Consider the following 21,749-nt stretch of genomic DNA (forward strand, 5'->3'; position numbering starts at 1 on the left):
GCAGGTTGTGACTAGTGGGGTACTGCAAGGATTAGTGCTCAAGCACCAGTTGTTTACCATCCTTATCAATAAATTGGATATGTTGACTCCAATGTAATATTTCCAAATTTGTGGATGATACAAGACTAAGTGGTAATGTGTATTTGAGAAGGATGCAAAGAGACTCTCAAGAATTTGGACTAGATGAGTGAGTGAGCAACAGCATGGCAGATTTTGTTTTAATTCATTCATGGGATGAGGGAGACACTGGCTATTCCAACATTTATTGCCTATCATTGATTGCCTGTCCCTAATTGCCCAGACAGCAGTTAAGAGCCAACCACATTGCTGCGGTCTGAAGTTGCATGTAAGCCAGAACAGGTAATGATGACAATTTCCTTCCTAAACAAAAAGTAGTAAACCAGATGTGTTTTTTTTTCTGACAATTAGCAATGGATTCATTATTAGATTCTTATTTTCAGATTTCTGTTGAATTCAAATTCAACCATCTGCTGTGGCAGGATTCGAATCCGGGTCCCCAGAACATTACCTGGATCTCTGGGTTAACATTCCAGCAATAATACCAGTAGGCTGTCACCTCCCCAAGATGCAGAATCATATGGATAATTTTAAGGGTATCCACCTTGGTAAGCGGAATGGAGCTGAAAAGTATTTCTTAAATTCAGAGGCTGATGCGTTTTGATCCTCAAAATGCTAGATGGCCTTTTTCATGAATTACTGAAAGCTAACATGCAGATGCAGTGTGGAGGGCAGGTGGTATGTTGACTTTTATTGTAAGATGATTAGAGTATGAGTAAGAGGTAGCAAATTCAGAACAGAGATGAGGAGAAATTTATTCAAAGGGTTCTGAATCTTTGGAATTCAATACCCTAGAGTGTAGTGGATGCCAGGATGTTGAATAGATTTGAGGAGATGGATAAGTTTTTGATTAGTTATGGGATCTAATCAGGAAAATACTAATAATGTTAACTGGCAGAGCCAGGCTCAAGGGGCTGAGTTGTCTATTCCTGTGCCTGGTTCTTGTATTCTAAAGATGTCATGTTTTAATTGTATATAACCTTCATGATAGTACCTGGTATATTGTGTACAGTTCAGTTTCCCTTCCCTTAGGAAGGATATTTTCTCCAAAGTGGGAGTGCAGGTGATGTTCACCAGACTGATTGCTGGGACAAGGAAACTTTTGCATGAGCAGAGATTGAAGAGACTGTATTCTGTCTGGAATTTAGAAGAATTAAAGGAGAATTCATTAAAGTTACAAAATATCGAATGGCAAAACAGGATGGATATGGAAAAGCTGTTTTCTCTGGCCAGAGAGATCTAAAATCCGGGTACACAGTCTCCAAATAAGAAGAAAGTCATTTAGACCTGAGAAGATGAGTTTCTTTCCACAGAACAGTGAATCTTTGGAATTCTCAACTTAATTTTCCAACTTCTTATTTGGTAGTTTTGTCAGCTTTTAGCAGTGACCATGACTCCAGCATTACAAGTTTATATTTGGATAGGAATTGCAAAGTTTCCTCTTAAGAAACTTTTACTAAACCAAGATCTTTAATATCTCAGCAGCAGGTGATGTGCAGTTCAGAAGGCAAGTTTTAAATTCAGTTGTGGGCCTAAATCAAAGGCATGAAAGTACTGGGATAGCTGACTATGAGATCAAAAGATGTTTGCCTCCTTCCGGTAATTCATTAACCTCTTATTTAAAAGAAGAAATCTTGTTCCTCCTTTGACGTCATTTTCTCTATAATTTCTCACTTATTTTTCAGGCCTGCACATCTGTTGCCTCCAGGTAGTAAGCTTAGTACAATTCTGAACTAGTTACCTGCAAATGCACAGACCTGGCATTTACCCCAAGTTTGTGGTCCGGATTTCCATTCTCCTTTTCCTTCCACTTCCCCTCAGAGCTGATTAGTTCTTGATCCAACCAAACAATTGTTCTTAAATTGAGCTAACTTTTTTGTTGTCACCTATTGAGACTTTATGGTAGCTGCAGTTGAGAACTCTGCTGCATACTCTATATCCTCATTTTTAGCTTGCAGGATCCATGACGATGATTTGAAAATAGTATGAGAAAAAGATAAATCATTCTCCAAAAGGTTGAATTCTCCTTGTTCCCCTTGCCCGTTCATGTCTCCTCACTAATAAGTGGCCTAATGCAAAGTGGAAGTCTGAGGGGTGTAATCTAGAGTGATGATAATCCTATGAAAGTAGTCTATACAAAATATGTTTCAAAAAAATGATGTATGTTATTTGCCTAAACAATTTTGCCAACTAGTTTTGTTTATTTTTCAGAACAGGATTTGGAGAATAGCCGCAATCTTCCTGGTAGGAGCAGTTCACCAAGAGGAAGTCTTTCACCACGGTAAGCCATGTGTTTTGCAAATATTAGATGATAATAGAATAGCTGACATTTTTAGTCACATTTTCATGCTATTTTGTGATGAAGTCAGTGGCATTTTTGGGCTTCAGTGTATACGTGATTGCTGCAGAGATCATTGGATTATGCAGAGGAGAAGTAACAGCTTGGCTTAATGGTGCACTCTCATCTCTGTTAAAGATTGCGAACTCTGGTCTACACAGACTTGACCTGTAATCTAGGCTGATACTTTTCAGTGCTTGGAATGCTAGTGTCAAGAGCTGTATTTCTTAATGGATGGAAAATATGCTATTGCATTTTTTGACTAGATTCATTCACAATTCTTTTTGCGGTTTGTGGGATCCAGTAGCTCTGAGTGACTGTAGCAGTCTACTTTGAAAATATGAGACAGTCGAAAAAGGTCCAGAATCATCTTTTTTATGCCAAAGGATTGTATCAGGCTTATCATCAATTAAAAAAAACTTGTGCGTGAACAGAGGATTATACTTAGAACAATACATTGCAGAACAGGCCCTTTGGCCCTCGATTTGCACCAACTTGTGAACTGATCTAAACCCATCCCCCTTCACTATCCCATCATCATCCATGTGCTTATCCAAGGACGGTTTAAAAGCCACTAATGTAGCTGAATTAACCGCATTGGCAGGCAAGGCATTCCACGCCCTTACCACTCTGCATAAAGAACCTGCCTCTGACATCTGTCTTAAATCTATCACCCCTCAATTTGCAGCTATGCCCTCTCATACAAGCGTTATCATCCTAGGAAAAAGACCCTTACTGTCCACCCTATCTAATCCTCTGATCATCTTGTATGTCTCTTAAATCCCCTCTTGGCCGCCTTCTCTCCAATGTGAATAGACCCAAGTCCCTCAGTCATTCCTCATAAGACCTTCCCTCCAGACCAGGCAACATCCTAGTAAATCTCCTCTGCAACTTTTCCAATGCTTCCACATCCTTCTTGTAATGGGGCGACCAGAACTGTACACAATATTCCAGGTGAGGCCGCACTAGCATTTTGTACATTTGCAGCATGACATCACGGCTCTGGAACTCAATCCCTCTACCAATAAAACCCAACACACTATGTCGCCTTAACAGCACTATCAACCTGGGTGGCAACTTTCAGAGATCTATGTACATGGACATCAAGATCCCTCTGCACATCCACACTACTAAGAATCTTTCCATTGACCCAGTATTCTGCCTTGCTGTTATTCTTCCCAAAGCGAGTCACCTCATATTTATCTGCGTTGAACTCCTTTTGCCACCTTTCAGCCCAATTTTGTAGTTTATCCACGTCCCCCCGCGACTTGCAACATTCTTCCACACTGTTCACCCCTCCACTGGCTTTAGTGTCATCTACAAACTTACTAACCCATCCACCTATGCTTGTGTCGAAGTCATTTATAAAAATGACAAACAGCAGTGGTCCCAAAGCGCAGCCTTGTGGCACACTCTAGTAACCGGATTCCAGGCTTAATTTCCCATCAACCACCCCTCGCTGCCTTCTTAGAGAAAACCAGTTTCTAATACAAACTGCTAAATCACCTTTAATCCCATGCCTCTGCATTTTTTTCAAAAACCTGCCATGTAGAACCTTATCAAAGGCTTTACTGAAGTCCATGTACACCACGTCAACTGCCCTACCCTCATTCACATGCTTGGTCGCCTTCTCAAAAAAACTCAGAAGTTTGTCAGACACCACTTGCCCTTGACGAAACGATGTTGACTATCTGCAATCAAATTGTTGCTTGCTAGATGATTATAAATCCTGTCTCTTTATCCTTTCCAAAACTTTTCTGACAACAGACATAATGCTTTCTGGTCTATAATTACCTGGGTCATCTTTACTGCCCTTCTTGAAAAAGAACGCAACATTTGCAATCCTCAAAGATCAAGGCCAAAGGCTCTGCCATCTCCTCCCTCACTTCCCAGAGAATCCTCGGATAAATCCCATCCAGCCCAGGGGACTTATCTACTTGCACACCTTCTAGAATTGATAACACCATCTCCTTACTAACCTCAATCCTTTCGAGTCTAATAGCCCGTATCTCAGTGCTCACCTACCACTAAATCAAATACCTGGTCTGGTTCGTTACCAAGTACCTGATCCAGTGTGGCTTCTCCTCTTGTCGACCCTTTGACATACTGTGTCAGGAAACCCTCCTACACACATTAGACAAAAACTCATCCATCCAATGTACTAGAGTTATAGCATTCCCAGCCAATTTTGGGAAGTTAAAGTCCCTCATAATGACCACCCTGTTCTGTTGACTCCTACCCAGAATCGCTTTGCCAATCCTCTCCTCCACATCCCTGGAACTTTGCGGAGGCCTATATAAAAAAAGCTCCCAGCAGTCCTCTCCTCTCCTGTTTCTGACCTCAGCCCATACCACCTCCATGGATGAGTCCTCGTCAAAAGTTCTTTCAGCCACTCCTCCCCCTCTTATACCACCTTCCCTGATCTTAATGAACGATCTAAACTCTGGAACCTGCAACATCCATTCCTGACCCTGCTCTATCCATGCCTCCAAAATGGCCACAGCATCGAAGTCCCAGGTACCTATCCATGTTGCAAGCTCACCTACCTTATTCCAGATACCCCGGCGTAGAAGTAGACACACTTCAAACCAGCTTGTTGTCTGCCAGCACATTCCTATGACCCGTGAAACCCTGTCAGTGTCCTTCCTATTCTCATCCTCCTGTGCACTGGAACTACACCACAGGTTCCCATTCCTCCGGTGATCTAATCTAAACCCGCCCGAATAGCAGTAGCAAATTTCCCACCCAGGATGTTAGTACCCCGCTGGTTCAAGTGAAGACCGTCCTGTTTGTAACAGGGCCCACCTTCCCCAGAATGAGCCCTAATTATCCATATATCTGAAACCCTCCCTCCTGCACTATCCCTACTGCCACATGTTCAGCTGATATCTGTCTCCTTCATAGGAATCTGTTTAACCTGAAAAAGGTTTACCAAGATTCAGCTGCGATTTCAAGTGGAACTGAAGGCACTTTTTTTATCTTAATTTGTGGAATGTGAGCATTGCATTTATTGCATGTACTGCAGTTAAGAGTCAATCGTATTGCTATGGGTCTGGAATCACATAGGCAGATTTCCTTCCCAAAAAACCATTGGTGAACCAGATTGATTTTTTTTTAATGTGAGAATTGACATTGCTTATATGTTTCTATTAGACTTGTCAATTGTTTACTGAATTCAGATTTTACCATTCGCAATGATGGGATTTGAACCCATGCACACAGAACATTAGCCTGGGGTTCTGGATTATTCATCCACCTTCATCACCACTTTGTCGCCACCACCTCCAAAATTCTTGCATATCATGGAATTCTTTATCACTTATGGTGACAGTTAAATCTTTTGATATTAATCTGCTGCACCGTGTTTATTATATGACAAATAGTCTTGGATCATCTTATTATAGTGCATGTGAGAAGTGAAATACTGGCTTTGACACTGACTACAGCCCTTTTATCATTGTATAATTAGGAGTTGACAACTGTAGGCCCACTAATTTGATAATAAGATGCCCAAGTAATCATTAGGGATGCACTATGTGACCACTTGGAGAGGGTCATATTGGGAGTTCTCAGCATGGCTTTCATGAGAGGAAAGAAAAGGCTACAATTCCAAAAAGTTGCCATCGCAATTCAAATTTCTTGAAGTCAGCAAGGTAATTGGAAGAGGGCAACCAATAGTCGGTCATTATCTGTCTGGGCCTTTGCAGAACACTTTTGATCAGACATGGGACACTTCTTCAAAGAGAGGATCTTGTGGAATTAGTGATATTGTGTTGCAGTGAATCGAGTAATTAATACAGTAGAGTGATCTCTCATTCAGTGAATCAGATCAGGGCTTTGCAGCCCTGCCATATTCTGTTGTGAATTGATATAAGCAATGAAGATGCTAAGGAGAATGAGGAGCCCCTACAAACATCCCATCTTAAACTACCACAGTGCCCAGCTGGTGAATACGAAAAAATCTTTTTTTGCAATGTTTGTGAAGATTTGAAACTCAGGTTGAGGTTTAGGGTGTAGCTTTGCTCGCTGAGCTGCAGGTTTGATATCCAGGTGTTTCATTACCTGGCCAGGTAACATCATCAGTGGCGACCTCCAAGTGAAGCGAAGCTGTTGTCTCCTGCTTTCTATTTATATGTTTGTCCTGGATGGGGTTCCTGGGGTTTGTGGTGATGTCATTTCCTGTTTGTTTTCTGAGGGGTTGATAGATGGTATCAAGATCTATGTGTTTGTTTATGGCGTTGTGGTTGGAGTGCCAGACCTCTAGGAATTCTCTGGCATGTCTTTGTTTGCTTAGCCTGTCCCAGGATAGATGTGTTGTCCCAGTCGAACTGATGGTTTTTTTCCATCCGTGTGTAGGGCTACGGGGGAGAGACGGTCGGGTCTTTTTGTGGCTAGTTGGTGTTCATGTATCCTAGTGGCTAACTTTCTTCCTGTTTGTCCTACGTAATGTTTGTGCAGTCCTTGCATGGAATTTTGTAGATGACGTTGGTTTTGTCCATGGGTTGTACTGGGTCTTTTAAGTTTGTTAGTTTTTGTTTGAGAGTGATGGTGGGTTTGTGTGCTACTAGGATTCCGAGGGGGTCTTAGTAGTCTGGCTGTCATTTCTGAAACTCTGAAACGCAAAAAGACACGACCCTCTCTTCCTCGTAGCCCTACACACGGATGAAAAATACCACCAATTCGACTGGGACAGGCTAAGCAAAGACATGCCAGAGAATTCCTCGAGGCCTGGCACTCCAACCACAACGCCATAAACAAACACATAGATCTAGATACCATCTATCAACCCCTCAGAAAACGAACAGGAAATGACATCACCACAAATCCCAGGAACCCCATCCAGGATAAACATATAAATAGAAAGCAGGAGACAACAGCTTCACTTCACTTGGAGGTCGCCACTGATGATGTTACCTAGCCAGGTAATGAAACATCTGGATGTCAAGCCTACAGCTCAGTGAGCAAAGCTACACCCTAAACAAAAAAATCTGTGCCAAGTATGAGCTTACATCTAGACCCAAGCAAAGTTGCCTCTGTAAAGCTTGAATAGCTGACTTCTGCCAAAAATTGTGGAAAAATGACCAGATAGCCCTTGAGCACAAAACTGCAGATCAAATTCCCCTTGCTGATAAATATCCTGTTGCGGAGAATTTAACTTCTTTCCAAGAATGAGCAAAATTCTGACTAATGCTGATTCTTGCGTTAAGAGACAATACAGCAGAGGTTTAGTAGGTTGGTCCCTGAGATGTAAGGTTTAATTTATGATGAAGGGCTGAATGAATTGAGTCTACATGCTGTGGAGCTTTGAAAAAATGAGAGGGAATCTCATTGAAACTTACAATGATAGGGTAGATATAGAGAGACCGGCAGCAATAAAAGCACAGGAGCATATTTCAGGGTAATGAGCCAATCATTTAAGACTGAGGCTGAATCGGGTTACTCCTCCCATCTCGTGTTCCTGTACTCATTATGATAAACAAGACTTTGAAAGGCTTAACAGGATTAATACTGAGAGGTTGATTCTCCTAGTTAGGGAATCTATATCATGGTGGGCGCTGTCTCTGGATAAGGGTATGATTATTTTAGGATTTATGTAAGAGAATATTTCTTCGCTAAAATGGTACTGCGGATTTTTTGAACTTCACTGCTGGTGAATAAATTAGATGTTTGGTTGAGACACACTGGTTTTTGGTGTTTGCAGAATGAATGGATATTGGAAAGTAGCAGGAAAGCTGAAGCATAGCTTTGTCCATACTTAATGGCCAAGAGGCTTGATGGGTCATATCTTGCTCTTATTTCTTCTGTTAAAATGTTCCATCTGCCATTTGAATTTTGAGTATCATTTATTCCTATAAGATTTAATAGGCTCTTTGATATACTCTTCTTAAGAACTGCAATTAGGTTACCTGCTCTCAATATTTGCAAATACCACTCTGAACTGATTATATTTCAGAGGAATGTAAGCATAGATAATATCGGAGTAGTCATCCTGCAACACTGCCAGATTCTACCAGTGGATTTCTTATTACCACCTTCTGGAGAATCACAGTCTCTCCAGTGTTGCTAATATCTCTGTTGGAGTGGATCATTTAGATTTGGGTATTTTCAACAGCGAAATCTATTGTCCTCTACACAATTTGAACATAATGCCACTGAACCAAAAATATTGTCTTTCATCAATCTGTTTGTTCATTCTTGTTAAGAATTTTAATTTAAATGTGTAGTGTTCTTTTAATATATTGCTAGTAAACAACTAGCTAATCAAAGAGGGATTTGGGATTAGATTCCCTACAGTATGGAAACAGGCCCTTCAACCCAACACGTCCACACCGACCCTCCGAAGAGTAACCCACCCAGACCCATTCGCCTACCCTATATTTGCCTCTGACTAATACACCTAACACTATGGGCAATTTAGCATGGCCAATTCACCTGACCTGCGCATCTTTTGGACTGTGGAGGAAACCGGAGCATCAAGAGGAAATCCATGCAGACACTGGGAGAACGTGCAAATTCCACATAGACTTTCACCTGAGGCAGGAATCAAACCCTGATCCCTGGCACTGTGAGGCAACAGTGCTAACCACTCAGCCATCGGTTGCCGCCCCTAAATGAAAGTTATTGTGATATTTTGTTTCTTTTAAGCAGAATATTTTAGTCCTGTTGCATTATTCCCAAGTTAAGTGGAGTGACCATCTGAAATTCTAATATTGCGCAGGATGGACATGTTTGATTACATTTGAGTATAGGACTTGGGATGTCGTGTTGCAGCAGTACAGGACGTTGGTGAGGCCACCTTTAGAATATTTCCTGCAATTCTGGCCACCCTTCTATCAGAAAGATGCTAAACTTGAGAGGGTGCAGAAAAAATTTTTGTTGGAATGTTATTGGGACTGGAGGTTGAGGTACAGGAGAGGCTGAACGGGCTGGGGCACATTTTCCTGGAGCTTTGGAGGCTATGGGATGAGCTTTATAAAGCTGTATAAAATCATGAGGGGCATGGATTATGTTGAATAGCCACGGTCTTTTTCCAAGGATGGGTGAGTTCAAAACTAGAGGGTATAGGTTTAAGGTAAGAGGGGAAAGATTTAAAAAGGACCGGAGGAGTAACCTTTTTATGCAGAGGGTGGTGCGTGCATGGATCGAACTGCCAGAGGAAGTGTTTGAGGTGGGTACACTTACGACTTTTAAAAGGCACCTGAATGGGTGTATAAACAGGAATGGTTTGGAGGGATATGGGCCAAATGCTGGCAAATGGGACTAGGTCAGATTGGGAGGTCTGGTTGGGGTAGGATGCTGTTTTTTTTGACACTAGATTCCATAAGAGTTAATTGTACTACTTCTAATTTGGAAATCCTAACATTTCAAACAGATCTCCTGCAAGTGGTTTACAAATTCGTTATGACCAGTCAAGTAACAGTGTCTTGGAGAATCTGCCACCAGTTGCATCGAGCATAGAACAGTTATTGGAAAGGCAGTGGAGTGAAGGGCAGCAGTTTCTTTTGGAACAGGGCACTCCTGGAGAAGGTATGTATTTACAGCAGGTTTGCTTTTCAATGCATCTATTATTTCATACATAAAAGTGCCTGTTTCATAATTCTGTACAGTTCTTTTCCTCGCAGTCAGTGATGCTACTGATGTCTTTTTTGATTTACTATTTTTTTCATGATTATCCTGTGTGCATCACCTTTTATTGGCGTATATTAAATACATGAATAAATCATGTAGTTGTGGGTCCCAATCTTCAAAGACATGTACCATACATCACCACCTTTTCTGGCCTTATGGATATTTCTTTAGCCATTATTGGTGAGACTGAGTAGATTGGGCCTATACTTAATGGAATATAGAAGAATAATATTGACCATATTTAAACACACAAGATTCATGCAAAGTTAAAAATCACACAACACCAGGTTATAGTCCAACAGGTTTAGTTGGAAGCACACTAGCTTTCGGAGCAACGCTCCTTCACCAGGTGACAATCACCTGATGAAGGAGCGTCGCTCCGAAAGCTAGTGTGCTTCCAATTAAACCTGTTGGACTATAACCTGGTGTTGTGTGATTTTTAACTTTGTACACCCCAGTCCAACACTGGCATCTCCAAATCAAGATTCATGCAAGACTTGACATGGTAAATGCCGAAAGGTTATTTCCCTTTCCGGGAGAGTCTCGGCCAAGAGGTCAAAAATCTCACAATAAGTGGTTGCATGTTTAAGACAGACCTCTGAGAAGGCAGTGAATCTGTGGAATTCTTGAACTCAAATACTGTTGAGGTGTGGCTCATTAAGTATATTCAAGACGGGAAAGACTTTTTTAATGCAAAAAACCTAAAGAACTGTAGATGCTGGAAATCAGAAACAAAAACAGAAATTGCTGGGAAAACTCAGTGGGTCTGGCAACATCTCTGGAGAGAAAGCAGAGTTAATGTTTCAGGTTCAGTGACCCTTGTTCAAAACAAAAGAAGTATTTTTAATGCATATTGGAATTAAAGGTTATGGGTAAAAGGCAAAGTGGAGTTGAAGATTATTAGATCATTCATGATCTCACTGAATGACAAAGCAGACTCAATGATCCTTTGTCTTATGGTTATGATATATTGTACTTCAGGGTTCATTAAAACACAGGATTCCCTGAATTCTGCAATAACTATTGATGATTTCCAATTTTTTTTTGTTTTTGAAATGTGATCTATCCCTAATTGCCCTCAGGGTGATGTGAACTACCACCGTGGCTACAGCAATCATTGTGCTGTAGGCATGTCCACATAGCTATTGGAGAGGATGCTGCACTGCTTGACACAGCAATGGTGAAAGAATGGTGATATAGTTCCAACTCTGACATATCCATGCGTCTGTTGCCTTTGACCCTCAAGGTCACAGGTTGGAAAGTACTGCTGGTGAAGCCTTTTCAGTTGCTTTGGTGTCTTTTGTAATGTGTATTGCCACAGTAGTACATCAGTGATGGATGAGGTGGCAGTCAATGGGTCTGATTTTTCTTAGTTGATTTCTTGTGTCATTGGAGCTGCTATCATGTAGGGAGTGAAGAGAGTATGCCATCAGAATCCTGACTCATGCTTTGTAGACTGTGGACAGACTTTGAGAAATCAAGTGGTGAGCTACACTGAATTCCAGCCTTGGACCTGCTTTTGCATTCACAGTATTTGAATGCCTGGTCCGGTTCTGTTTATGATCAGCTCTAGCCAACCCCCCCCTCCCACCCCCAAAAAAAGATGCTGCTTGGAGATTTATTCCACACTTACGGGAATAGAGTGGATAAAAATAATTGAGTGTTCAATCAGCTATAATCATATTGAACGACAGTGTAGGCAACTGGCTGAATGGCCTGCTCCTGTTCCGACATTCCTATGTTCCAAATGTCTTTGATTATTATCATGAAGATGCTTCATATTTAATATGGGCTTGGGTTTTGAAGGCTTGTGGAAAAATCAATTTGTTTAAATTTTTGTGGAAATAACTGGAATAGTTTCTTTTAAAAGCATTTGAAAGGTCACAGTGGACTTTTTTTTTAAACAAGGCTTCATAGAAATTGAACAACTGGTAATAACCAGTTTTCTGATGAGTTTCTGCCCTCAAAACGTTAACTCTGTTTTCTTCCCACAATGGTGCCGGGCCTGCTGAGTTTCACCAAATTTCTTTTTTCAGGTCTCCAGGATCTGCAGTTCTTTGTTTTGTATTAGACTAGTAATAACCCCTTGCAATGTCGTAGATTCCTGCTTGGAGTGTATGAACAGTGACTGGATAGTGCTTTGGTATTTAGAATTATTTGAGGAACAGGAAGTCGGTGAGGAAGAGCTACTCAACTATTCTCTCTTATTTCTGAAAATAAAACCCTCTTGTTGAGGTTATGGCGAAACCAATTTGTTCTTCCAAATACAATGAAAATACTGCTAAATATTGTATTTTGATTAGTACATAAATAGGGCATGAAGAGAAAGCTGGAACAGGTTTCAAAGTTTGTGAGAAGGTTTGTAGCTCGGGTGCTCGTTGCTGTGGTTCTGTTCGCCGAGCTGGAAGTTTTTGTTGCAAACGTTTTGTCCCCTGTCTAGGTGACATCCTCAGTGCTTGGGAGCCTCCTGTGAAGCGCTTCTGTGGTGTTTCCTCCGGCATTTATAGTGGCCTGTCCCTGCCGCTTCCGGTTGTCAGTTTCAGCTGTCCGCTGTAGTGGCCGGTATATTGGGTCCAGGTCGATGTGTTTGTTGATGGAGTTTGTGGATGAGTGCCATGCTTCTAGGAATTCCCTGGCTGTTCCTTGTTTGGCTTGCCCTATAATGGTAGTGTTGTCCCAGTCGAATTCATGTTGCTTGTCGTCTGTGTGTGTGACGACTAGGGATAGCTGGTCGTGTCGTTTCGTGGCTAGTTGATGTTCGTGGATGCGGATCGTTAACTGTCTTCCTGTTTGTCCTATATAGTGTTTTGTGCAGTCCTTGCATAGGATTTTGTCCACCACATTAGTTTTGCTCATGCTGGGTATCGGGTCCTTCGTTCTGGTGAGTTGTTGTCTGAGTGTGGCTGTTGGTTTGTGTGCTGTTATAAGTCCTAGTGGTCGCAGTAGTCTGGCTGTCAGTTCAGAGATGTTCTTGATGTATGGTAGTGTGGCTAGTCCTTTGGGTTGCGGCATGTCCTCGTTCCGTTGTCTTTCCCTTAGGCATCTGTTGATGAAATTGCGAGGATATCAGTTTTTGGCAAATACCTTGTATAGGTGTTCCCCTTCCTCTTTTTGTAGTTCTGGTGTGCTGCAGTGTGTTGTGGCCCTTTTGAATAGTGTCTTGATGCAACTTCGTTTGCGTGTATTGGGGTGGTTGCTTTCATAGTTCAGGACTTGGTCTGTGTGTGTGGCTGAGGAAATAGCGGAGGCGTTGGTTGAGATCTTTCAAAAGTGTGAACTGTGAACTGACAGCCAGACTACTGCGACCACTAGGACTTATAACGGCACACAAACCAACAGCCACACTCGGACAACAACTCACCAGAACGAAGGACCCGATACCCAGAATGAGCAAAACTAATGTAGTGTACAAAATCCCATGCAAGGACTGTACAAAACACTACATAGGACAAACAGGAAGACAGCTAACGAAGGGCAAGCCAAACAAGGAACAGCCAGGGAATTCCTAGAAGCATGGCACTCATCCACAAACTCCATCAACAAACACATCGACCTGGACCCGATATACCGGCCACTACAGCGGACAGCTGAAACTGACAACCGGAAGCGGCAGGGACAGGCCACTATAAATGCCGGAGGAAACACCACAGAAGCGCTTCACAGGAGGCTCCCAAGCACTGAGGATGTCACCTAGACAGGGGACGAAACGTTTGCAACAAAAACTTCCAGCTCAGTGAACAGAACCACAGCTGGAACAGGGTGCTGAGTTGAATAATTAGCTACGATCAAATTGCATGGCAGAGCATGCTAAAAGGGCTAAATGGTCTACTTGTGCTCCTGTTTGCTATGTTTCTATATCAAAATGAAGGAGTGGAAATGCAAGATATTTACAAGCTTATCATTTTTTAAATGTTGAAATTGCTTTTCTGGTGGTATTTTTCCAATGATTTAAACTGTCTGCTGTAGGTTGTCGAAGTTTGAAGATGTAGGATCACAGAATTCGCTGCAGCCCAATAAACCATGGCTTTCGTCTTGGGTTTGAGATCTTTTTCGCATCCAGCCAAATTGAGTGAACATATTTCAGTATTGACTATAGGAGTTGGGAGGCTAAGTTGCAGTTGTACAGGACGTTGGTTGGAAATGGTGTGCAATTCTGGTCTCCTTCCTATCAGAAGGATGTTGTGAATCTTGAAAGGGTTCAGAAAAGATTTACAAGGATGGTGCCAGGGTTGGAGGATTTGAGCTATAGGGAAAGGTTGAATAGGCTGGGACTGTTTTTCCCTGGAATGTCAGAGGTTGAGGGGTGATCTTATAGAGATTTATAAAATCATGAGGGGCATGAATAGGATAAGTAGACAAAGTCTTTTCCCTGGGGTGGGGGAGTCCAAAACTAGAGGGCATAGGTTTAGGGCGAGAGGGGAAAGATTTAAAAGGGACTTAAGGGGCAACTTTTTCATAAAGAGGGGTGTGTGTGTGTGTGTGTGTGTGGAAAGAGCTGCCAGAGAAAGTGGTGGAGGCTGGTACAATTGCAACATTTAAGAGGCATCTGGATGGCTATGTGAATAGGAAGGATTCGAAGGGATATGGGACGGGTGCTAGCAAGTGGGACTAGGTAAGGTTGGGATATCTGTTTGGCATGGACAAGTTGGACTGAAGGGCCTGTTTCCATGCTGTACATCTTTATGATTCTACAGCATCAGAAATTATTGTGGATTTTGTTGTCACATCTACCTTTGTCATAAAATGGTCTACATTTTCCAGGTTCATCTTATTGATCTTATTGATCTTAGTTAAGTTGTTATGCTGTGGAAGTTTATTGGAATAGGAATTTCATTTTCCCAGTGTTTAATGAAAGGTTCCTCGTGCCCTGCCGAATGAATGGACTGTGATCCGGAGCTCAATTGCTGAGTGAGTATACACCAATTATCATCTACATGATAGAGTTTGTGACTGCGATTGCAGTCGTTTTGTAGTCATAGGACACGAAGAGAAAGCAGGAATAGGGTGCTAAGTTGGATAATTAGCTATGATCACACTGCATGGCACAGCATGCTCAAAGGGCTGAATGGCTCACTTGTGATCCTGTTTGCTGTGTTTCTATATCAAAATGGATTGAATGTAGCATAGGTTGAACAGTTCTTGTTGTGATGGTTCCACCACACCTGTCGATAAATGCTGGACTTGGAGTATAGTATGCAGGAATATGTTCATAAGATTCTACAAATCTGGTCGAAGGGAGGTGGTCCAACAGCAGTATCCTCTCCCAAGTGAATGTACCGACCATCAAAGCAGTAAATATTCAAAACCAGCTGTACTGGTTAGGATATGTCATTTGAAACCAGACTCTTCAAGTAACTTCCCTTCTCTGAGCTCAGGCATGACAACACTCCCAGGAGGTCTGTCGAAAAGAATTATAGATGTTCTCAGAATGTGACTGGCTTCCTCCCAGTACAGTGTCCGAAAAGTGTCTAAGTATAAATCAACCTGTTCAGGCATGTTATGGCACACCTGTGTTGCATGTAGAATTTGGAACCATGTTAAGGGACAGTACCACTGAATTACAAGAGCCTCAGAAGTATCTTTTTACATATGCTCAAGCTACTTCATGCCCTTCACTTATGTATGCTTAAGATTGATACAGCTAGCATATCAATAAAATGTTAGCCTAAGTGTACACACCTCCAAAATACTTATCTGCCTGCCCCTTCAAATACTAGATGTCTTGCATGTGGTAATGTGCAGATTTTACAATGAACTTATTGGCCATCTCAGATCTCATTTGAATCTAAGTTGGAGCAAATAACCCTCGATCTTGAGGGACTGCAAGAGAAGAGTTTTTTAAGTAGTCATGCTTCTGAAAGAAATGTTTGGGATCATATCTTCCAGTGTATTTGCCAGAAAATTAGTAATAAGCATAAATTAACAGTTGGCTATTTTTCCCCTCAAGTTTTCTCTCCTTTATTGAAGGATGTGAAGATTAAGATTAGGTAATAGAACGTAAATAGCACAATTTTAAAGAGGATGCAAGAAAAGCAAGACTTATGATGCAGGATTACTTGAAGCTAGCAGGATGCGTTGACAAAGCAGTTTATAAAGCATGTAATTTATTAATATAGGGATAGAATACAAAATCTATGCTACATATATAAGCTTAATTTTGTTCTGGCATACGTTTTGCAACATTTTAAGAAGGATGTGCTTAGAGTAAGACAATCATCACCTTCCAGTCTCTACATTGATTAAGAGCATGGCATGAAAGTCCATGGACAAGTGTCCTCTTCTGCCAATTGTGGCACTTAAGTAGGCAATTAACACTTGCTTTAAAGGTCTCATCTTGTCACTGCTGATATTAATCCAGTAATGCACAGGAGCTTGCCACAAGAGAATAGTGACGAGCAACCCTGGTGTGAATTCTTGCAAGATATCAGAGGGATCCTTCCACGCGATTCTTCCTGATGTGAAGTATAGGTTTACCAGAATATTTTGAAGAACGGTGTTTATATAAACTGAAGAACCTGGGGTTTCTTTCCTGAAAGCAGAGATGACCAAGAGTAAGTTTTCTAGAGGTGCATAAAATCATGAAAGATTGAGAGAGTAAATGAAGAGAAAATGTTTTCACTAGCTAAATATTGGTAACCAGAGGGAACACATTTAAGGTTATAAGATGAGCAAAAGAACCCAATGTTGGCAATCAGAAAAAAAAATCTGTTTTGCAAATCCTGAAGAAGGGTCACAGGACCTGAAATGTTAACTTTGATTTCCCTTCACAGATGCTGCCAGATCTTTAAGCTTTTCTAGCAACTTCTGTTTTTATTTGTTTTGTAAGATGGTTTGCATTTGGAAAGCATTGTCTGATAGACTAGTGAAAATAGATTCAATAGTAACTTTCTGTGGGAAGTTGCATAAATATTGGAAGGAAAAAAAGTAATGATAATGTGAAAAGAGCTGGGGAGTTGGATCAATGTGATTTCTCTTCAAAAACAAGCTGATGCAGACTAGATGAAACAACATAGTTCTGTTGTATTATTCTATATTGACCACTATATGAGAGAGACAGTACCAGTTACCCTCCAGAACCAGAAGTCTTATATGCAGATCTTAACCATAATTGCACACAGAGTATTTAACAATGATTTCTATCACATCTGTATCTAATGTTGCCTTTTCACAACTTTGCCACAATAATTTCTGTTGTTAGTATAACTACAATCAGGACCGGAACAGGATTGATTGTTCATTTACCACAACATCAGTTTCTAACCAATTACCAGCTGCATTTCAATAGGTCACCATAGACTTGTGGCTTTCCTTGTCTAAATGTCATAATTATTATTGGATGCATAAGCTGCATTAATAGCTAAAATAATATTTTTATCAGATTTTACCAAACTTAAATTCCTGGCCAGATCTAATAATCTTTCATTTGAAAATTTATGACTTGCCAACTTTCTGATTTAAAGGCTTGAACTCATTTGTAAGTCTTGGCATTTTGATCCTTTTAATTGCACTTTGTCACCAAAACATTTATAATATAATATTTGGCTAGATAAGCATTAAAGTATACATACAGATTTTCAGTTTTTATCTCACATTAATTTCTTCTCCTTTTGATGTGAATTTGATGTTTTAAAATATAGCTGAAAATGTGTTGCCGGAAAAGCGCAGCAGGTCAGGCAGCATCCAGGGAATAGGAGAATCGACGTTTCGGGCATAAGCCCTTCTTCAGGAAGGGCTGTTTTAAAATATAGCAAGTTTGCTAGTAATGAAGTCAAATGAAAAGAAACCTTAGGAATTATTGCTTAAGTTTGGAGGAAAGAAAATCAGCAAAACCTCCATGTTAGGTAATGAGATGAAGATTCCAAATGATCAATGGTTCCTTACACTGAGTTTATATGGTTCCTCTAAGATTCAAAGATTACGGTAGTGTGCATAGAACCACTTTTCTATCTATCAAGTGTTCGTGACCACTGATCAGAACCGATCATATTATGGACATTTTAATTTGTAATTCCAAAATGTGTTTTTAAAAGAGGGCTGACTGCTTTGGATGTAAATTAAGTGGCTGTCTGGTGAAACCAAACCATAGAATGGCATACCTAAGGATGTTGAAGGAACTTCAAACAACAGCCCTTCAAAAGGGGAAAAGATGTCAGATCAGGTTAGACTGTGATCTCTTGTGAGTACAAAGTTAGCGAGAGGCCTCTTTGCTGACAGTGAGCCACCCGCTATGAATTATGTCCCAAATTGCAGACACATTGTGTTTTTCTCTCTAAAGAATGCCCAAGGGACATGAGTTAAAAAGCCAGCTTCGACTCTACTTGTATGCACTGGTAGGACGGAGCTTCTTGTGCATGCCCTTGGGCTAAGATGCCTGTGTGTGCAAGCCAGAGTTTGAGCATTGTGTACTGTGAAGGTCACTGTTGGCAAAGTATCCGCTAGTCACCCCTGTGTTGCTGGTAAAGGAACTCTCTTATAGAGTGCTAGAAGTCAGCTCACAGGTAGATCAGACAAAGGTTATAGGAAAACAGAGGGCTTTCTCTCAACATGAATACTGAGATTCAGTCATGGTCAAAAGAAAGTAGAATAATAGGTTCTCAATGAACCTGCAAAACTAAGAATCTCGAAATTGACTGTTCAATTACCAATGTTAAAACTTCTGGTAACCTCTACTGCAACAGTAAACTATCCATTCTTTGTGAACAATTTATCCATTCTTTAAAAGAAAGTTATCTTTTGGATTGCCTCTTATTTCTAATCATTGTTTAAGTGGTTAGATGACCAATTTTTTGTGACTTTACTATTGAATGAACTCCCTCTTGTTAGTTCAAAAAAACCTGGCTAAACTAGCTCCTTTTAAAACTTGCATCTCAAGGGAAAGGCATCCACAAGGGAAGGGATCTTTTTGTAAATTAATCTTGTTGCAACAAACGAAGGAGCGGGTGAGCTCGTGCATCTGCCGCCCTCTCACCAGGGAGCTTAACAGTTTAGGGATTCCTTCTGGAATCATATCAAATTTGGGGCTTGTCTGGGACCTAACGCAACACAGGCTAATATGAGGTCTTCAAATTTCATAGTGTGCTGTAATCCTATTGTCCTGATTTTCCACATAGCTTATTTGTTTTCAAGGATGTTAAGTATTTCTACTTCAGTAGTCTTTTGTGATATATTTCTTGTTCTATCCAACTTGTGGAGCTGAAATATGAGAATGTTTCTTCTAGTTTCACATCTTTGTCATTCTTGGGATAATGTTGCATGTATATCCTCTTGTTACTAATTCACCAATTAGTGAAAGTAATTATTTGCCTTCTCTAAACATTCCACAATGCTAAAAGATGTGTTAAGTCCCAGAGCCTTCCTTACTCAAGCTAAAAGAGCCCTAACCTTTCAAGAAGGCTTTCTCTACACCATAACACAATTCCTAGTGTAATTCTGATGCATCCTCACTGTGTCCTTTCCATGCCTCTTATATCTTCACTATGCTGAGATATTCACAAAAGCATATAAAACTCCAATTATGTAATAACCAGTGTCTTTGAAATATTCAACTTAACTGCTCTTATGTGTAAAATAGAACTCTAATTGCATTTCATTTTTAGCTTCATACCTATGTTTAAAATTTTATTTTCTCCACCTGACTGACTTTTCCTCTACTATTAGAAATCTTACCATTTATGATATGCTTCCTTTCACTAATTTCCTCCAAATCTTTAATTTCTTTGCATTTTTTGGTTAAGTTGTTTGAAGTTTGTCATTGGTACAACAATGTTTTAAGTTATTCACCCATTTTTGTCCAAATAGTTATGGGAATGTTGAAATCACTACACCAACTTCAAGTTGAAAATCGACAGCTGGAGGAGCAAATTAAGAATTTGACAGCTAAGAAGGAGCGCCTCCAGCTACTAAATGCTCAGCTTTCAGTCCCATTTCCTGTCATGAATTCAAATACCAGTCCAACAACTCCAATACACCCATTCACTGTACAAACCGGTAAGTGATATTATGCTCAACTTTATTGGTCAAAATTATTTTGTTTGCAATGAAAAATACTATTTTATGTTAAAAATTCAATTTTAATGTATTCTCTTTAGTTCACCACGCAACTTCCTTGCACAGCAGCAAAGGTTCCCATCTGAGCAACAGCTTTCTGCCTGAAAATTCACTTCCAATACCAACCCAGGTGTTTCTTATTTATTACTTTTACTTAGTATTTGAGATAATTATCTGTCGTTTCAGTATACACGCTATCTTCAAAGTCTCAAACATTGACTCGGCAATTTCTGATTATTTGCTTTTTTTTTGTTACCACCTCCTTATCTGTCCACTGCCTAAGCTCCATTATCACTCTCCTCAAACTCTGCTGTGGGAGAGTAATGTTGCACCATGTTTCTATACAACACTTGCTAGTCATACTCTCTTAGTTCTCCTCCACTGCCCTTCACCTGCTATAACCGTTGTATCAATTGAACTGCTCGGTAGTTCTGCTCTTGAAGTTTTGTTCTAATTCTCTCCTACTCATTCTCCCCCCCCCCCCCCCCCCCCCCCCAAGAGTATACCCTAAACTCCAGGTTTGAGCTAACCTATTAAATAACTGATCTGATTGATACATTTGACAGCACTATCCTAAAAGTTGCTCCTGTTCCACAATCAAATGCTGCTTTTGGTAGTGAAGAATTAGAACTTGTCATTCCCTTTTTCTGCTTTCTTCATGCACCTGCTGCATCAATCATAGCACAAGTTTAAAGTCTTTTGGATTTGCCTGCCCCAGGCTCTCTTTATTCTTATGTTATTCTAACATTCCTTTTATTCCAGACTCGTTTCCTCTACCCTGCCTCCTGTTATGTTGTATCTTTTGTTAGAATCTTATTCTACCCATAATGCTACCTTTAAGTACTATGTACTTGCATGCTAAGGTCTCTCAATTCATTTACCCCCCTCAGTATATTCCCATTTATTGTGTGGAATATTATACAAAATAATCATAATGAGAGAGGAAGTATTAGAGAAGTTGGAATCCTTGAAAATGGATGAGTTATCAGGGTCAGATAGATTGTTCTGTAGGATGTTGGAGGAGGCCAGACAGGAAACAGCAAGTGCTCTGAGGGTTATTTTCCAAGCTTCACTAGACAGATGAGGTGCTGGAGGACTGGATGAATATAAATAGGCTCCTGTTGTTAGAAAGGGTGCAAAGGAAATACCAAACATTTAGGCTAGTTAAGCTTACTTTCATGGAGGGCAATTTGTTAGAATCAATCCTGAGAAATCAGATAAACTGTCACTTAAAGAGACCTGGATTAGTCAGGGATAGTCTGCATGCGTTTGTAAAGGGAAAGTCATGCATCACAAATTTAATTTGTGGAAGTGACAAGAGTATTGATGAGGGTAATGCAGTGGATACTGTCTACATGGATTTTAGTAAGGTGTTTGACAATGTTCCACATGACAGACTGGTCAAAAAAATAAAAGCCCATGGAGTATAGGGTAATTGTTGAATTGGATCAAAGTTGGCTTAGTAACAAGAAATAAAGAGTAATAGTCAATGACTTCATTGCAAATGGAAAGCCATTTCAAGTGGTGTTCTGCAAGGTTTTGTGTTGGGGTCCAGCTGTTGGTTTATACGTCAACAGTTTGGATTTGAACAGATGAGGCACAATTGGGAAATTTGCAGACAACACAAAAATTGGCTTTGTAGTGGACAGTGTAGAGG

At 40.5% G+C, this 21,749-nt stretch overlaps 1 protein-coding gene across 1 annotated transcript in view; it reads left to right on the forward strand.

Moving 5' to 3' along the window:
- Positions 1-526: 526 nt before the first annotated feature.
- Positions 527-21,749, forward strand: part of LOC122550025 (protein AF-10-like) — a 49,525-nt gene continuing 28,302 nt past the window's right edge. The window contains exons 1-5 of the mRNA XM_043690432.1: positions 527-626; positions 2,290-2,359; positions 9,789-9,943; positions 19,844-20,032; positions 20,134-20,222. Coding sequence (XP_043546367.1) covers positions 587-626; positions 2,290-2,359; positions 9,789-9,943; positions 19,844-20,032; positions 20,134-20,222 — 543 coding nt within the window. The 5' untranslated portion in view covers positions 527-586. The remainder of the gene's footprint in view (positions 627-2,289; positions 2,360-9,788; positions 9,944-19,843; positions 20,033-20,133; positions 20,223-21,749) is intronic.

This window comes from Chiloscyllium plagiosum, chromosome 5 (assembly GCF_004010195.1).
Source record: "Chiloscyllium plagiosum isolate BGI_BamShark_2017 chromosome 5, ASM401019v2, whole genome shotgun sequence".
Lineage (NCBI taxonomy): Eukaryota > Metazoa > Chordata > Chondrichthyes > Orectolobiformes > Hemiscylliidae > Chiloscyllium > Chiloscyllium plagiosum.